Source organism: Cydia splendana, chromosome 10 (assembly GCF_910591565.1).
Source record: "Cydia splendana chromosome 10, ilCydSple1.2, whole genome shotgun sequence".
Classification (NCBI taxonomy): Eukaryota; Metazoa; Arthropoda; class Insecta; order Lepidoptera; family Tortricidae; genus Cydia; species Cydia splendana.
In genome coordinates, this window is record NC_085969.1 from 1,173,158 (window position 1) to 1,193,101 (window position 19,944).

The 19,944-nt window shown below is 38.3% G+C and overlaps 2 protein-coding genes across 6 annotated transcripts in view; one reads left to right on the forward strand and one right to left on the reverse strand.

The window, feature by feature from the left end:
* The window catches only part of LOC134794096 (liprin-alpha-1), a 269,061-nt gene that overhangs the window by 155,781 nt on the left and 93,336 nt on the right, over positions 1 to 19,944 (forward strand). The gene's annotated exons all lie outside the window — the stretch shown is intronic.
* On the reverse strand, positions 11,751 to 14,734 carry LOC134794476 (uncharacterized). Its single transcript, XM_063766288.1, has 2 exons — positions 13,777 to 14,734; positions 11,751 to 11,956 (listed from the first exon to the last, which is right to left on the reverse strand). The coding sequence occupies exon 1, from the start codon at positions 14,691 to 14,693 to the stop codon at positions 13,782 to 13,784; it is 912 nt and encodes a 303-aa protein (XP_063622358.1). The 5' UTR covers positions 14,694 to 14,734; the 3' UTR covers positions 11,751 to 11,956; positions 13,777 to 13,781.

Here is a 19,944-nt window from a genome sequence, read left to right on the forward strand (position 1 = left end):
GGCCTGCTCTTTGTAATTTTTCCACTCTAGAAGAAATCAATCAAGGTATTAAAAAAACCGGCCAAGTGCGAGTCGGACTCGCGTTTCTAGGGTTCCGTACATAAGTCCGACTCACGCTTGACTGCACATTTCTAATAGGTTTTCCTGTCATCTATAGGTGAAGATTAAATAACGGAGTATTTGAAAATTATTAAATAAGAACATGTCCATCTTTTGGTCACTAATTTACATATGTGTACCAAATTTCAACTTAATTGGTCCAGTAGTTTCCGAGAAAAAAGGCTGTGACAGACGGACAGACAGACAGACGCACGAGTGATCCTATAAGCGTTCCGTTTTTTTCCTTTTGAGGTACGGAACCCTAAATATTATAAAAAAAACGTGTCCATCTTTGGGTCACTAATTTACATAGGTATATGTACCAAATTTCAACTTAATTTTTCCCGTAGTTTTCGAGGATAACGGAGTATTTGAAAATTATTAAATAAGAACATGTCCATCTTTAGGTCACTAATTTACATATGTGTACCAAATTTCAACTTAATTGGTCCAGTAGTTTCCGAGAAAATAGCCTGTGACAGACGGACAGACAGACAGACGCACGAGTGATCATATAAAGGTTCCGTTTTTTCCTTTTGAGGTACGGAACTCTAAAAACTAAAAAAAACCGGGCAAGTGCGAGTCGGACTCGCGCACGAAGGGTTCCGTACCATAATGCAAAAAACGGCAAAAAAAAACGGTCACCCATCCACGTATTGACCCCGCCCGACCTTGCTTAACTTCGGTCAAAAATCACGTTTGTTGTATGGGAGCCCCACTTAAATCTTTATTTTATTCTGTTTTTAGTATTTGTTGTTATAGCGGCAACAGAAATACATCATCTGTGAAAATTTCAACTGTCTAGGTATCACGATTCGTGAGATACAGCCTGGTGACAGGACGGACGGACGGACGGACGGACGGCGGAGTCTTGGTAAAACGGGACCCGTTTTACCCTTTGGGTACGGAACCCTAAAAAACGCAATCAAACCTACCTACTATGAATAGGGGGTATATGCTACTACCTATACCTGGAGCAGGATATACTTAGGCTTATTTTTCGCAAAACATCTCGTAGAAAAGCCCTAGGGAGAGGATGCAGGAGGTGTTGGTAGAATAATTATGTTGTTAAACACTTAGAAAAGGATACACGCGATTAAAAACGTAGCCAGTAGTGCTTTATAACACTGCCGATTTGAAAGGGAGGCAATTGCGCAGCAGCAACTTCCCCGCGGGCGCGTAAAGCTGGATCCAAACGGGTGAAAAGTGTAATGTAAGATTACTAGTAGGTAATACAAAATATAGCGTCAACGTGTGGATGGCGCTACAAGCGCCTTCGCACTAAAAACTGACACCTGCGAAAACCGATGAATATGGCACGACTGGCACGAGCGTTACATGTAATGCTTGTAGTGCTGCCGTCCACACGTAGTATTTCTGTTCCATTACACGATGGATTACATTACACGTGAAACTCGTCTGGACGTGGTATAGTATCGCCGCGAGCGCGTAACGATATCTTCGCGAGCACGCAACGAACTTTCAATGAATAAACTTAAAAAAAAATTCAAAATTCGTTGCGCCTTCGCGGCGAAATGTGCGCTCACGGCGATGTGCGCGCTTGCCTCGCTTCCAACTCTACAGCAAGATACTCACTGGATTAACGGTGATAGTCCCGCTGCAGTTCAATTTATTTTTCTTGTAAAGATGGCACCGCCACAAGCAGGTGCCATTCTTATTTGCGATATGTCTGTGATACCGGTAGCCCCCAGCTAATAACACTTTCCCCCCCTTACTATTTATTATCACCGGATGTTCGTCGTCTGCCATTGTTATCAATAAAATTGATTTCTTATTGTTTTAAGTAAGATAAGTACCTATGCCAAAAAATTACTCAACGCAACGGCAACGAAACTGAAAAATTTGAAATTTCTTTCAACTGTTTTTGGACCATAAACTGTCTATGAATTGAATATTTTCTATTCTATTTTCATAATAATTTAATCATTTTTGCTGAGGTTTGAACAAAATAGACCGAATGACAACGGCAACAAACTTTGTGATGGAGATAGATTGACGTCATATTTATATATGTCAAGTAGAATTAGCAACTAGCTACATCTATGGTTGAGTAGAGGAATCAAAGCGTCAGTAAAAATAATACAACAAGTTTTTAAATATCAAATTGGATGTATGTACTTAGTTATATAACGAGTACTTTGAAGAATAAAGTTACAGATTTACTTACATATATTTCTGAAGTTTAATTTATAATGTCCAAGTAACTGCATCTTTTTATAAATAACCACTTTTTAGCTTTAGAAAGGACTTCAAAATGCGTTAACAACGAGCAATCTAGTAAAATGCATCTTTTCAGCTGGGTTAAAATAATATTATAACTAGTGACTCTGTGAGCTTTAGACAGACTTTGTGACAACTTTAAGCCTTCACGAGAACCGGTTGAGAAATACGACCTGTAAAGGAGGACATCCGGACATATGGAAGTAATTTCGCCCACGCTGAAACTCCGGCTCAGACGTTGACGCTCGGCCAATTAAGGACCTATCCACATTGCGGCACCATCTACTTTGAAATACTCACATTAAGTACTACGCATAGTTGAAAAGCAGAGCAAGCAAATACGAGTTTTGTTCAAAGTAGTGCCGATATAATATCCTAACGCTACTCAACAATGGCACATTATTCATACAAAATTGCCTGTTCTCTTTGTGCAAGTGCAAGATCTTAAACTGCGTTCAAAAGAGAGGTATGGGCACTGTGAATGTCATCTCGCTTTATGTGGTAGGGCACAGCACAACGGATGTCATTCCAGATCTAGAGCAGAGCCCAACTGGGGAAATGGAGGTACCTTACAAAATACCGCAGCCAAATAACAGTAGAACCTACTCATAGTGTGTGTTCCTGCCGGTGAGTAAGGTTGACTGAGCTCAACGAGGGTGCGGCTTGTGAGGGTCGGCAACGCGCATGTAACACCTCTGGTGTTGCAGGCGTCCATAGGCTACGGCAACTGCTTACCACCAAGCGATCTGTATTATTGTTTGCCGCCACCGAAGTATATAAAAATAACTATTAGTAATCAAAATCATTATAGATCTAATTCTCCCGATCTTAGTGATTGGCGGTTACATTCCAAAGGGACCCGACGGTTGCTTCCCAAAAAATACCGGAACTAAAAGGAACCCTCGGGAGTTGCATCCCGAAGGAACCTCCATATTCATTACCGCACGACAAACCGCTAGGCCACCAGCGCTGACAATTATATTGGATATATCCTTCCATTCAATTAGAATTAACGAGATAGAGAATTTCAGATTGATATAATAACGTAAGTGAAAATTGGATCTTGCGATAAAAAAAAATTCCCACTAGATCCATTTATCATTTCAACTGGATCTATTACTAAAAAAACTTCTCTATAGATCCATCGTAAAGAAGTTGGATCTAAGAAGAAAAACTTTTCTCACTAGATCCATTTTGGATCTAGCGACTGGATCTAAAGAGAATGATTGTCTTTGCCTGAATTGAAGACAGAATTAACAGGCCAATTCGAACGTACACTGACATCAGAATGATGTTTTAATCATGTCATTTAGTTATCGTGCGTCTTTTCCTCTTAATCATCAGTTAGATGTCATTCTGATATCAGTATACGTTCGAATTGGCCTGTAAGTCCTTTAACTATAGCGCCATCTGTTGGCATTTTTCCGAACTTACTTGTTGCGTGTCAAGCCAACTGATGCTAACATTGCCACCTGGGGCCCGTTTATCAAAAACTTGTAACTTATAATAGTTATAATACAAGTGGAACTCCCTTTCTAACAAAAGCTGACAAAAAGTGACATCTGCTTGTATTACAAGTTACAAGCTTTTGATAAACAGGGCACTGGATGATTCTTTTTGCACGCACTGTTATTCTGCCCTATTCGAACTTTAAGATACGTCAAATATTACGTCTAGATACGATGTCAGAGTCAAAAGTGACGTTTTTGTTTGAAGAAACGTCACATTTGATACATATCGTATCTAGCCGTAATATTTGACGTATCCTAAAGATTCGAATCGAGCCGATAGACTCGGTCCAAGTTAACTGCATGTCATATGCAATGACACTGTGGCAGTGACATCATTAATGACAAATTTCTATGAAAATGTAACGTTTACATTGTAAACGTTACAATAACACTGTTCTGTTCAATTCGATGACAAATTTAGGCTAGTCTTGAAAGCAACAGAATAAATGATTTAATCATTTAAAAAAGGAAACAGCGTGAAGGAATTTTTTTGAAGAAATTACGAAGTCCCGTTAAGAACTTTTACTACCTATAAATGCGGCGATTCTACCTTTTTCCAAACATTATTTTTTCATTTTAGCCCAACTAGGTATTAAAATTCCATGTATTAGTAGCAAGTTCTATAAATCTTCCTTCGCGGTAAGTTTAACCTTCTTACACGAGATTTGAATATGTATAAGTTCAAGTTAACGTTAGTGTAAGTAATGCGGTGCGGTGAATAAAATCTTCACCGCTGTTGTTGCGTTTCCCCTGATGCATAAACCCGAGTTTTGCCAGTCTCGGTTTAAACGGATGCTTAACAACTGTTATTGTGGATAGCACGCTTAGTTTAAGAGGATAGTTAACGACCGCTTCTTCATATAAACCTAGTTCCATTTTCCTCTCTATATATTGACATTTTAGAAAATACTTTTACACGATTAGATTAGATTTAATATTGATCGTAGCGCCCTCGTGATTTTTATAGATTTTCCTATCAAATTCACACGGGCCTGGCAAATTCTGGTAGCTCAGTTGGACCGGTACGGGCTTGCGATAGGTTGTGAGCTCGAATCTTACCCGAAGCGTTACATTTTTAAATTGTTCTTTTAATTTGAAATTTTGTTATATCGCTTGCACACGTCCTCGTCCTTTTGAAATTAAGTTCATAGGGCCTACCGCGAACCACGTTTGACCTGTTGCCTCCCTGTCACATTTACGTAAGAATTTACAAGTGCGACTGAGAGGCAACACGTCGAACGTGGATAGAGGTAGGCTTTCAGATTTTTGAAATTTCAAAGCGTACAGCTTTTATCGACAATTTTAATCCCGCATTGTATTTTTGCCATCACCATTAGTATTCGTAAATGAACATTTAATTCCATAACGAGCGAAGCCAGCCCATTAATATTAATGAACAGATCTGTATTCGTTTCTATTTCGTATTTACGAGGAAACTCGTAAATTTCAGTTGAAAAGCGAAAAGCACTCGCGTGTGATGACTACCTTAAGGGACGGACGGCCGGACGGTATCGGCCTGTCAGTTAGAACAAAATTTTGACAGTTCCGAACAACTGACAGGCCGATACCGTCCGGCGGACTGATAATCAGTGGGCCCCTTTACGATAGATCTGACATTCATTATGAAGCATATACCTAATTCATTGTATTGATATTCTGAAAAACATATAACTCACTAGCGGCCCGCCCCGCCCCGGCTTCGCACGGGTTAACAAATTATACACCTAAACCCTCCTCAAGAATCACTCTATTGATAGGTGAAAACCGCATGAACATCCGTTCAGTAGTTTTTTAGTTTATCGCGAGCATACAAACACACAAACAGACAGACGCGGCTGGGGATTTGTTTTATAAGGTGTAGTGATTAGTATTTATATCTAAGTATGGTACTAGTTTACGTTGCTAGAAATCGTAATACAAAAAAAAATTGAGCGAGTAGAAGTTTTACGTAAAAAACCCCTAAAAGGCCGCTTCCGTACAATTCATGTAGCAAAATAGCAATATAGAGATAGAGAGTATGCGCTGAAGGTATAATCAAATCAAAATCACTAACGAGTTCAAATCGGCTCATTATTCCCGAAAACTTACTGTATAATTCTACAAGGTATATATTTGGCTCACTACAAGTTGTTAGTTAGCTGAATCAATAATTACCGGCAATCAAGGCCTTTCAGCCGACAGCTCTGATTGGCCGATTGAGATCGAGATATGCTTACCCAGTAAGAGATGGAAACTGTCTAATCATATGGAAAAGGAGGTATTAAAAACGTGCAAGTTAAGTACCTATCTTGCTAAATACCTAACATCCGAACCCATACGAAATAGGGTATTTTCCTACTAGTCAAATCAGTTACTTTTTTAGAACAGTCAAAACGATTTGCTAATATGGAATTTATATGAAACATTACATCGTGACGTAACGGTCAACTCACCTACATTTCTATCCGATTTATTAAATAGAACTTGTGTTAAAAAATTACTCCTATCTGTGTTTTTCTACTAATCATCTGGTGCTTTATTTCATGCATGGTGTAAAATAATTTATTTTAAATACAGTATAATACCCTATTCAAACCTTAAACTCCCATCTTAAAGGCCGGAAACGCGATGCGTCTGCTCGCTTGCCTGATGCCTCATATGTCATAAAGATATGTGTTAAAAACCTCTGCATTTCAACGCTTCAGTTGCCATGGTAACTCGCGTGGGTGGGCTCATTATCGTCGGCTACATATTGTTAGGCTTCCCCAATCCTGTACATGGCAATTGATTACGAATTGCTAACAGATATATGTTGATATTCGGAAAATACTGCTGCAGACAAATGGAAAAAGATGAAGGCCTTTAACATCAAGGAATCACGAATTAATTAAATTATGAACATATAACGAATAAAAAGACAATCTTAAAACGACTGGGTGAGAAAAGAAGCTTAAATACCTAACAATAATAAATAATAACAGAAATATCTATTCGTATCCTACTTCTTACCACGCATGACAACTTTGACATTCGAAATCTCACTTAATTATTTCCTGTACATATTCTCTTGCCATAAAGTCCAAGTTTAACACTTACTGACAATACAGTTAAGCGTGTGTTAAGTCCTTAAATACCCGCCTGTCAACGTACTTTTAGCCCGCACGTTAAACTGATTCACTGACATTTCCAACATTACTTTAGTTGTTATTAATTTGTTGTGACAAATTTCAAAGACAAATGTCACCGTATATTTTACTTATGAAATGATAAAATGCCGCAAGAGAATGGCGGTCATAACATGCTAATACTAAAATAGTATATAAATTAGTGTCATGCATGTTGCAATCAGTTTCACGAAAGTAGTTTCGATAAATGCGAAAGTAATTTCGTGAAATAACTATTAATGTCATGAAATTCACAGTATCGCAGTGACCATGGCCCCATCAGCATCGAAGCTACACGTCCGCACAGCCCAGGCACTTTCGTGACACTATATTTTTTCACGACGCATTTACAGTACGAAATTAGTTGCAAGACACTAATTTCACCAATAAATCGCGGTGGGCACGAAATTGATTTGCTTTCATGAGATTAATGCATGCATTACGAAAATATTGAATTACACGTGAAACTGTTTGTAAAACGAATGTCACGAAATCAATTTCACGCCATCAATTTCGTAATGTAAATCCTGCTTAAATACCTATATCATAGTCAATTCATAGAGAGCTTTATGTACACACATATTAGTGTATTTAGTAGCAGTCACATAAACTACCTACTGTAAGTCATTGAAAATCTGTTTTCAATTAAAATTTATTTGAGCAATAATACTGTAAACAATTTAAGGAAAAAACAGTTACGGCTGTTACACTCAGTAGGACAGAGGTAGCCGTGACCTAATAAGGAATTGCAGTAATAATTAAAACTATCGCCATTATCTGATGACCTGTCCGGTAACCGGTGGATGACACGCAACCAAACATTAACCGGTACGTGACAAATTGTAATGATGGATCAACAGTCGGCTGCATTATTAGTACAAATGCACCGTGCTTTTATTTATTTAATTATTAGAATTATTACCCTACAAAATGTTAATACCACGTCTGTATAAAACGGTGTTAAAGTGAGTGACTTAAATGTTAAACTTGTATAGGTTAATACCACTTAACAATATACTTAAAATTTTACCCCACGTCTTTGGTGCATACACAGATTTATGTCAAAATCCGTCTTTTCTACATCGGGAAGAATTTTTGGTTTTCTGAATATTTCGAACCCGACCTTATTCTTTCGGTATGTCTATGATAAATTCCCAGTAGACGAAATCTGGAGATTCAATTTCATTTACAATCTTAAAGTTTAAGCATTTAGTAATACATTTTGGGAATAAATTGGCTGTCGCCACCTTTGCACACCAATTTTAGAATAGAATAGAATAGTAATTATTCGTAAGCACAAACAATCGAGACAATACATAATAAAAGAGAAAACACAAAATAGGATTAAAGTGCCACGAAATGGCCCCATCTCAGCATGTTGCATTTTAGCAAAGTTTTTAAAAAGCTTGATGTACTTTTATGCTCTTTGTTGTTATAATATCGATATCTCATAACATACTCGTAACAGTCATAACATATCTACATAATTATGGACTCGTTTTGCAGTCCATTGAAAAGCTTTAATTATTTACGTTAAAGGTTCAAGAGAAACATATCTAAAATAGAATTTGATGATGTCTACGGGACGTAAACCTCAGAATATAACCCTAAAAGCGACGTAAATCGGAGACAAAATTAATTTATAATCGCATTAAGCTATTAAAGTGATAGATTATTATGGCATCAGCCGGTAGCTCGTTAATGTGGTTGCTAATGAGCCCCCGGTCTGGACGGTCATGCCGCAACGGAAACAGGTACGGAAATAAATTATCATTTATAAACTAGAATAATTGTAGCAACACTTAGGAAATATGTGTAGGTAAAATAGTGCGACACAATATTAACTCAAGTACATGAGGCAAAATTAACACAAGGTTTTTTGTAAAAACTTAAACGCTAAATAATTTTCACTTGAAGCCAATCTTGTAATTGCTAAAGGCAATAAAAACGAGAAAATAGGCTGTGACAGACGGACAGACAGAAGCACGAGTGATCCTATAAGGGTTCCGTATTTTCCTTTTGAGGTGCGGAGGAACCCTAATACAATATGAGTATAAAAACATGTCAAGTTTTTCTTATGTGAGTAATCACAAAGCGATACGAGTACGTCATTTTAACACATCCAGTGTATAATATAGTTTTCACCTCAGCAGCTCGAACAAGGGTACTTTGCTTCTTAAAAACAGTGAGCAAAATGCGATTTTGCTCACTGAGTCATTTTGTCTCACTCAGTGAGCAAAATCGCATTTTGCTCACTGAAGGTCTCACTCAGTGAGCAAAATGCGATTTTGCTCACTGAGTGAGACAAAATGACATTCAAGTGACCTTTATAGTCATTTCAACATGCGGGGTCTAATAGATGATTAAACGAACTTTCCTAAAGTGAAGTTCGATCACTATTATATGAGTCGCTTCATTCGAAGATATAATGTTTTAACAGGTAGTCCCTTAAACCTACAGGCAACTGGCACGCTTTTAGAGTACTTCATTTGATTCAAAATCGGTATTAGTAGTTCCGGCGGGCACCACCTGGGAGTGGGGCGCTGCCGTAGACTTCATTTTTTAGAGTCACGAACAAAACTTTATTTTTTGGGTCACCTAGGGATGGGTGGGTGATTATATTTATATCTTCGAATGAAGCGACTCATATAATAGTGATCGAACTTCACTTTAGGAAAGTTCGTTTAATCATCTATTATATTTCATCGCTTCATTCTCAATATAATGTTTTAACAGGTAGATGTTTAGAGTTGAAAGTTTTGTGAGAAAATAAAAACTATTTTTATTATTCATTGTTTTTATTTTTTATAATTATTTAACATGCCTAATAATCACAAAAGGTATATTATATGCAGTTAAGCACTACAGTTAATATTTAGGAATCGTCATTGTCACTGACATTGGTTTCTGGGAAACAAATCGATCTAGCGAAATCATAATCATCACTACAATTGATTATTGGTCGGTTATAGAATTTGGCAAAGGTTTTAGAGTTGCTGGTCCAGCCAGCCGCCTTTCTGATCGTATCTAGGCTGATTCCAGCCGCAAAAGCCGTTGAAGTAGCAGAGTGGCGAGTACTATGGGCACCAAACACATTGACGTCTACGCCACTTTCATGCTAAACTTGTTTGATCCACCTACTTAGGGTTTGACTGCTGGCGGCCTTGTGAGGTCGCTTATATGTCAGGAAAAGCGTTCCCGTGCTACCAACCCTTAAATTTTTCGTGACGAAAATATAATCCTTAAGGGTCGTAGCTGGGCATATACTTATTTTTTCTCGGAAAAATGGCAAATTTAATATGGGTTGTTCACGGCCTACAGCAGAAGTTTTAATAATGTCAACTATGGCAATTTTTATTCCATCTGAAATTTCTGTAATATTTTCTAGTTTTATGAGAGATAGGGTTTGCACTCTGTGAGCTGTACAGAGTGCTAACAGAGTAACTAGTTTTTTAGTGATTTTTTCAAGGGGTATATCGGAGTTGGGGTACCAAGACGAAACATGATTTAGTACAACCTGAGGATCCCAGGTGGAATTATATTTTGGTGTTATTGGTTTTAATTTAAGTGCCCCTTTTAAAAGTCTTTTCACACAGTTATCAGTACCTATCTCGCTGCCAAGCAGCAAAGATAACGCCGAACGGTGGCTATTTAATGAGCCATACGAACAACCCTTATTAAATAGTTCCGTTAAAAAAAAATAACCGCCGAAAAAAAACTAAAAGGAAATAAAAAATCGGGCAAGTGCGAGTCAGACTCGCGCACGAAGGGTTCCGTACCATATAAAAAAAAAACCAAAAAAAAAAGCAAAAAAAAAACGTTCACCCATCCAAGTACTGACCACTCCCGACGTTGCTTAACTTTGGTCAAAAATCACGTTTGTTGTATGGGAGCCCCATTTAAATCTTTATTTTATTCTGTTTTTAGTATTTGTTGTTATAGCGGCAACAGAAATACATCATCTGTGAAAATTTCAACGGTGCAGGTGCTTCACTAAGGTGCTCAAGTTTGTTTGAGGCTGGCACCGACTCCAAAAATAACAGATTGTAAATAAATAAATACGCAGATTTGTGTGATTGATTTCAGAAGTATGTATATACATAGTTCATAGGTATTCACTTGCGTTATTGAAGACAAAATAATTATTTTTTTCTTTTCAGTGTGCTATTGTTTGGTCGACTCGTTTCGTGTTAGTGCCGGTTTTTTATTTCCTTTTAGTTTTTTTTCGGCGGTTATTTTTTTTGTTAAAAAGTTTTTATTTTATAATTTTCTGTGGCTATAATTTATACAAATTATTACATGCTTAATTTTTGATTACTTTTAAAATAGCTACCTACCTTGCTTTAGCTATTAACTGTTATATTAATAATCCTACTTTAACTATTATGTTCTGTAATATAAATAAATTACCCCTATTTTCCCACCCTTAGGGTAGGATTTTTTTCCAAATTTTTATTATTATTACGACTACTCTGTAAAAGGTTATGCGTGGTCATACGTTACAATCGGTGAGTGAAAAAATCAATCATCCCCTATTTTCCTACCCTTAACGTTGGATTTTTTTTTCCAAATTTATATGGGACCAACTTCGGGGTATACCCTTTCCAATAAAAAAATAATTATCAAAATCGAACACCTCTGTAAAAAGTTATGCGTGGTCAAACATAAAAAAAAAAAAAAAAAAAAAATATACGCGTCGACTTGAGAACCTCCTCCGTTTTTTTTTTCGTCGGTTGAAAAGGAAAGTACCTCGGGTATCGACAGATGATAGACGTCAATATTTTTAGAAGTGCAATGTTCCCACCAAAGTTTTATGGTTACGCCATATTGACATAAAGTATTCTGAGCCAATGAGGCTAGCATTAGAGGTACTGCCTCGAGTGGGGTCCCCCGCTTGATGAACGCCGCCCGCAAAGCCTCGCGGCACCCAGGGTAAGGCTGGCATGCAGGGGGTGATGGTCCCTGAAATGTGATTTTAACAGGTGTTTATGAGGAGCGAACATTATGATTTCTGACTTAAGAAGTTTTATCAGGAAAGGGAACCATGCCTGCGAAGGCCAATAGGGGAATACAAGTATTCCATCAGCTTTATCGTCAACAATCTTTCGTAAGCATTTTAGTATTAGCGCAAATGGTGGGAATGCATAAAAGAAGTTAGAGCTCCAGTTAAGCGTAAACGCATCTATCGCCATGGCGTCTGGCTCTTGTCTCCATGAGACGAATGCGTCACATTTTGCGTTAGCACGTGAAGCAAACAAATCTACATTTGGGTACCCTAATTTTTTAATAATGGTATTAAAAGCTTGGGTGGATAATTCCCACTCTGTGTCGGGGTTGATTTTCCTAGACTCCTCATCTGCCCGATTAAGTTTGGTAGTAACGTATGACGCATATAACCAAATATGGCGCTCCTCGCACCATTGCCAAATTGATCTTGATAAGTCATTTAAATGTGGGAATTGTATACCTCCCATACGGTTAATATAACTAATAGCGGTCGTGTTGTCGATTCGTAATAATATTGCACAGTTGGTAACGTCTGAAGCGAGGCTTTTCAGGCCTAAAAATACCGCGAGCAATTCTAAATAGTTAATATGGTGTTCCATCTCAACGGTTTTCCATGTCCCGTTTGCTTTTTTATTGCCACATACAGCGCCCCAGCCCGACCTAGAGGCGTCTGTAAAGATTTCGTATTTGAAGTTTTCTGTCCTCATAGGATTATCAGCAGTGGCAATATTCTTAGCCCACCAGTCTAAGTCGGCAAGAATGGTATCGGGTAATGATATTTTGGCTTCAAAATTATCATTATGCCTTTGCAAAAACAGGAATTTCTGGCGTTCTAAAATTTTTGTGTACAGCCATCCATACTTAACAGCCGGGCAAGCCGCGACAAGTACACCGATCAATTGAGCAAATTCACGAATACTACAACGTGGCAATTTCATAAATTTGTTAACTAACTGGGCAATTTTATTACGTTTATCACTCGGCAAAGACATAGACATGTTTCGAGTATGGAAATTGAATCCCAAAAACTTGCAACTTTGCTTGGGTTCCAGTGAGCTTTTACTAAAGTTAATAACGAAACCTAAACATTGAAATAGCTTCACAGTCTCATTTACGTTTTTATTACAATCAGTATAGTCATCACCTATGCACAGGATGTCATCCAAATACATGACAGATTTCAGACAACAGGATCTTAAATATGTTATTACTTCTTTCATTATTTTAGTAAAAACCCACGGGGCTAACGATAAGCCATAAGGCAGGGCATTAAACTCATACGTTACAATTTCTTTAGAGCCATAAGCTTGAAATTGAAAACGTAAATATTTTCGATCAGATACATGAATAGGTATTAGAAGATAGGCTTCTTTTAAGTCAATGTTGGCTAAATAACTATTCTGAGGTATTAACTTGGATGCGGTTCGATGGTCTTCCATCTTAAAGTGAATTTTAGGAATGAATTTATTGAGCGATTTGAGATTCAAAATAAACCGTTTCTCGCCATTAGGTTTTGGCGTCAAGAATATTTTGGAAACGAACTGGTTACTTGATGCATTACATTGTGAAATGGCACCTAACTCTAGTAATTTATTAATTGCATGTGACATGTCACGACTTTCGTCAAAAGAGTAAGCGGGATGGCTTACTGGAGGCTGTTCAACGCTTTTAGAGAAAGGAATTTTATATCCCTCTCGAATCCAAGTTAAAACTTCATTATTTTGAGTTATATTTAGCCAGCAATCGTAAAATGAACTTATTCTACCAGAATGTACCTGGTTTACTGTTGAGTTGGAGCACGAGGCCTGGTCTGAGGGGCAGGTTTCGCTGCCGGTGGAGTTGTGCTGTATGAGTAATTGTACGATCTCCTGGGAGTTGTCATCCTCGTCTGGCTGCCTCGTCCACCTCTGCTGTTGGGGTAGAAGTAGCGAGGTGGACCCCTCCAGTTTCCCGGCGGGGTATAGCGGTTTGCCGTCGACTGGCGAAATCCGGAAGTAGACGGTTGGTATGGCACAGTCTTTTTTATCTGATGTCCTTGTCTTTGAATGGCTTTGCTTGCCTTAATTTTTTCAGACAAAGCGTTACCAAAGAGAGTATCGTCTCTTTCGGAATCTTGGATTACATGTAGGATGTTCTTTTCCAGGCTAGGAGTTATCAATTTTATTCTATCTTTGGTCGACGCGCAGTGAAGGTCTGTCAAGATTCGACAGCTGTCACTGAAATGAGTCAGAGCCTGGGCTTTATTATCGCTATTTAGTAGGATCTCCATACCCTTATTTAGTGCAGTAATGCCTGCGCCGAGCTGTTGTTGAAAACCAGACAGTTTTTTATCGCGCCCTCTGACTATTTCAGATACTGCAGCTGAGATCTCTGCGTTAAGTTTTGGTGACTGCAGAAGCTTGCAATTTTCGGGTATTAAATAACTTTTTAAAAGTTTTTCTTTGTTTTCTTTGAGCAGACCCTTTTTTAGTAAAGGTAACCACAGACTGGCTAAACTGTCATGTATCGGTTTACCAAATTCAGGTATATCATCTGTGGACTCGCCCAAGGCCATAAGTAGGTCCGGTTCTACCGGTATTTCCGCGGATGCTTGTGCGGTTTCATCAGGCATATGAGCACTTTGCTCCACCTCCGGCTCGGCTATCTCATGTTCTGGCTCAGTGTTTTGGCGAGGATTCGCCTCGAGGTTCATTGGTAATGGCTGAGTGCACTGGTGCCCCCCGACTTGAAAAGGTTCAGTCACGCTGCCTTCTCGATTATTTCGGTCCGTTAAAGGACGATGGACAACGATATTTGTATCTAAAATAAAAATAAAAATGTATATTTTATTTGGAGACCCAAAAGCAGGTGGGTAGGTGAGTTATGAGAAAACTCGGTTGTACATGTCTCGCAGACAAGACAACGTAACTAGTTATGATAACTTATTGTTTTGCATGTTATATTCGGCAAATGCCTCGTGGTGAATCAAATGAAGTACTCTAAAAGCGTGCCAGTTGCCTGTAGGTTTAAGGGACTACCTGTTAAAACATTATATTGAGAATGAAGCGATGAAATATAATACAAGTTCGATATACTTGGGTTCTATTATCTCTGTCCCTCTAGGTATGTTCTCACTGCTTAGGGTGAAAAATTTTGTGTACTACACGAGATCAAAGTTATTTACATCTCGTGCGCTTTTGAATCCCTTACTACGCTCAAGATTCTAAATTAGATTCACTCGCTACGCTCGTGAATCTATTATAGAATCTTTCGCTTGCACGGGACTCAAAATAAGCACTCGAAGAAATATCAAACTTTGATCTCTTGTTGTACAAATAACTATTTCCCGGTATGTAGTTTTTAGGGTTCCGTACCTAAAGGGTAAAACGGGACCTTATTACTAAGACTCCGCTGTCCGTCCGTCCGTCCGTCCTTCCGTCCGTCCGTCCGTCCGTCCGTCCGTCTGTCTGTCACCAGGCTGTATCTCACGAACCGTGATAAAAAATTTCACAGATGATGTATTTCTGTTGCCGCTATAACAACAAATACTAAAAACAGAATAAAATAAAGATTTAAGTGGGACTCCCATACAACAAACGTGATTTTTGACCGAAGTTAAGCAACGTCGGGCGGGGTCAGTACTTGGATGGGTGACCGTTTTTATTTTGCCGTTTTTTGCATTATGGTACGGAACCCTTCGTGCGCGAGTCCGACTCGCACTTGCCCGGTTTTTTAACATTTAATTCTCGTAAGTTCTCAAATTGGCCTGAACTGTGCATAAGTTTGGTAACATTTCGTTGTCTGTTATTTTATTCGTTGTCCCGTTTGCTGTTCACATAAAAATGCCGTCACAAACTTTATCCCCACGTCAACTGTGTTCCGTACACTTCAATGTGACACCGCGCAATTTATTCCAAATAACATTCGAGTGATCACCGCCAATTCAGATTCAAAACATTTCCGCGTGTTGTAGCTATTCACAAAGCATTTTACCAAACGTGACACTACACGTTACACTTAAGATTTTTTCAGTATGCTTAGGATTTTTGATCTGATGACATTCTATGTATAGCAGAGCCCAACAACTTGCACACTAGCGCCACTGCTAAATAATCGTGATTAAGGAATGCAAATCGGTTATTTTTTGTATGGAAATAACCGCGGTTTCGGTTAAAAACCGAATATTTCCATACAAAAAATAACCGATTTGCATTCCCTAATCGTGATTATTTAAATTATACGAAATATATTTAAAAAGGGGGCCGCTACGTACTGTATTTTGTATTTAAGTACCTTTTGAATACATCGACTAGTTTTTATGTTGCCGGATTCGTCGATCTATGAACTCAAAACAAAAACGGCCGTTTTAACTTTGGACGCAAATATTAACATGTAATATAACTGGCTTTGTATCACTATTTATTATGTCGCTATAAGCTGGTAAAATAAATAAATAAATTCCAAGGTTGCGTGGAAACCTATCTGAATAGAAAGTTCGATGCCGCCAAAAAATGTTTTGCACGGAAATATTCCTATGGAAGATGATCGCGTCAAAATCACGCGCGTGAGAATAAAAGATTTGTATTCCGTCCTTGGTAAAAAAATAGAGTAGGGTTTCTTGGTTTCCTGGTTTCCTGCTTATGATAAAATTACCCGTGTTACGCGTCTTGTCGAACTATATACTATGAAATTGCTAGATGTCGATGATCAGTTGATTATCATCACAGTCAAACTTCAAACTTTAACATTTATTCAGCAAATAGGCCACAAGGGCACTTCCACACGTCAACATTGAATTAATATACATGCAAAAATAATAATAATACATCAACAATTATAAAATACGACTAATTCAAACTAACGTATTACAATTACTTAGAGACTACAGTAAACAGTTGGACCGATTTAGGTTCGGTAATTTATAAAAGATTTGTGATAAATGTTATGTTATACCTTTAAACAATGACCTTTTATTTATCTAGACGTGTGACGTTCATAGTTGACAAAATTAAAAATTGATCCAACGATTTTGACACCTTGACAGGTTGGCGTCACCCATACGCCTAACTAAATATAGGTTCCGGAACCTATATTTAATGGCTCACAATCGTGCGCCTGGTACCATATCTACCTCAATTTACTTACATCTATGCCTTTAAACGAGCAATTCTTGTATAATTATATATTTCGGAGATCTCGAAAACGGCTCTAACGATTTCGATAAAATTTGCTATATGGGGGTTTGCGCGGGCGAACAATCGATCGTGTTTTTTATAGGTATGTCTCCCAGATATTATGTATGTTCTTAAGAGGAGGCGTTAAGTCAGGAAATTAAAAGGAAACAAACTTACAACGGAAAATGGGGCCGACAAGCGGGGGTCAATAAATATATCTACTTAAAATTCTGCTCGTTAGATCCCTAAATTGAACACGCTGTGACAAAAATCAATTAATTTTGAAACGATTGAAGTAGATTGCTCTTAAAAATAGACAGTTGTAAAAATTGTCTTAAAATCAATATTAAGACATTCGCATATTTCCTTAATTTGATAATTCCATTTGCCGAACCTGCAGATATCAACGAGTGCCCCAAACAGAGCCGGTTGAGTGTAAGGGACTCGACGAGGGGCGAAATTGAAATACCATCACCCTGGAACATCTTCACTTACCAAACCTCGTATCACGCTTGCACACGTCATTCAAATTTCCACTCAAATGTTATATAACTTGGGTTGATTTTGGAGTAGCTAAGATGAATGAAAGGGGATTGTTTGAAAGGGTATTCGGCATATTGACTTACCTTTCGAATCTTATTACGCATTGGACTCGAAGACCTTAATGAAATAAGATGGATCCAATCAGAAGCCGTAATGGCGGGCGAATGAGAATAGCCAGTTGAATAAGAGAATGAATGATTCCGTAATGTCACTTTTTAGACCGACTTATAGAACAGAGTTTCTCAATTAATTGGAAAGTTTTTTTTGGTGAATATTTTTTTTCGTGTTACGGTTACGGTTAGTTGTCCAGGAGAAAATGAATTTTTAAAGCCCTGATTTTATAGTATCAAAATGTAACTACTTGACTACCTTGCAACGTATAAATGAATATTTAAAGGGAAAATTTTACACAAATCGACCGTAAGCTCAATAAGGCCTGTGTTATGGGTTGTGGTTACTAGATAAATAAATATAAATAGGTACTGTATACATAGGAAACACCCATAATTCGGGAATAAACATCCGTGATAAACACACAAATAAATGCCGTTAGGGGTAATTCATTCATTACATCACACGAATTTCTAGGTTTTTTTTACCCCCCCCCCCCCCCATTTTCACACTTGGTCACATTTGGCAGACCCCTCCCCCTGACATCACATTTTTTCAACGATATCGGCAAATCGAATTAAGTAGGTTGATCGAATTAAATAACTTAAAGGGAGCGTTCAAGTATTACGTAACGCAATTTTTGGACATTTTTGACCCCCCCCCCCCCCCATGTAACGCGCCGTAACGTTTTTCTGTACCCCCCTCCCCCTAGTAAAACGTTACGTAACCACCAAGTGACCATTTTTTTTACCTAAAGGCCACAATTATGTGGCGTAAAGTACCGGAAAGTCGCTAAAATACCTTTTTTATTGTTTTAATCGGGTTAATATTATTAATTAACATTTGAAATGTCTAAAATTTTGAGAAAAATCACGTTTTAAAAAATGCGTGAGAGAATCTCTCTACGCGACCGTTCTGAAGGGTTAAAAAACAATGTTACGTAACGCGTAGTTCAAACCCCCCCTCCCGCCCCTGTAACGCATCGTAACGTTTTACAAGACCCCCCTCCCCCCAAATTCGTTACGTAATACTTGAACGCTCCCTAAATAGTTAGAGTGACGTCACAAAGTTTGTGACTTCCCCCTCCCCCCTGTCACAACATGTTACATTTTCTTGACCCCCCCCCCCCCTAAAAGTGTGATGTAATTAATGGATGACCCCTTACCTGAATTCGAACCTGGGACCTCCTGTAGGCAGGGTCACTACCGACTAGGCTAGGATGTCGTAAATAGTCTAACCAATCCATTTTCAGGTCAACAGCCTTTTAAGCCTGAGGCTAGTTAATAGGCGATCGCTGTAAAACTTCTCTATTCGATGAAGCTTCAGAAGCTTGGCTTGAAAGCCTAGCTGAAGGACTGGGCTGAAATAGCTTTTAGGTTCTAAGTGCGTTTATAGAAATATAGAAGTGAAGTTGGGTTGGTTTTAATTTTAACATAGTTTTTTTAACACTTCATATGTGCATGGTCAAAAATCTAGGGTTCAAACCTCGGTTGTGCAGCATAGACATAGAGCATAAAAAAGTGTCCGACCGAAACATGTTTTTTTGCCGAAACCGAAACCGAAACCGAATGTTCGGCTTTGGCTCTAGTTTCGGCCGAAACCGAAACCGAAACCGAAACTTTTGTAGACTTGTTAAAATCGTTGAAAAAATGTCATAAAACCGCTTTTACACACATATTATGGGGCTGTCAACACCCAATGTCCTTGAAATTGATGTTACTTAAGCAGTTTTTTAAGAAAATTACTGGAGTTAGACCAAGATAATTCTGCAACGATTTTGATAACACATGCAGTGCAAGTGTTACTTTAAACGTCAAAACTTCTATGAAATTATGACGTATAAATAACATTTGCACTAGTAGCACTGCATATGCTATCAAAATCATTGCAGAATTTCCTTGGTCTAACTCTATTCATTCACCACTTTCACCAGTCAAGCTAACATGTAGATACAGGGTCAACCAAAAAACCAACCAAAAACGCGAGCGCAGCGAGCGCGAAATTTTTTGTTAACAATATCGCAAGGCCAGGTACCGATCTTCACCTGGGCCTAAAAGTCCGAAGTGCCCCAGTGAGGCGAACTTTCATGCGAAGTCAAAGCCGTGCTTCAGGCTTCAGGATAAGTAGTTAAGCACA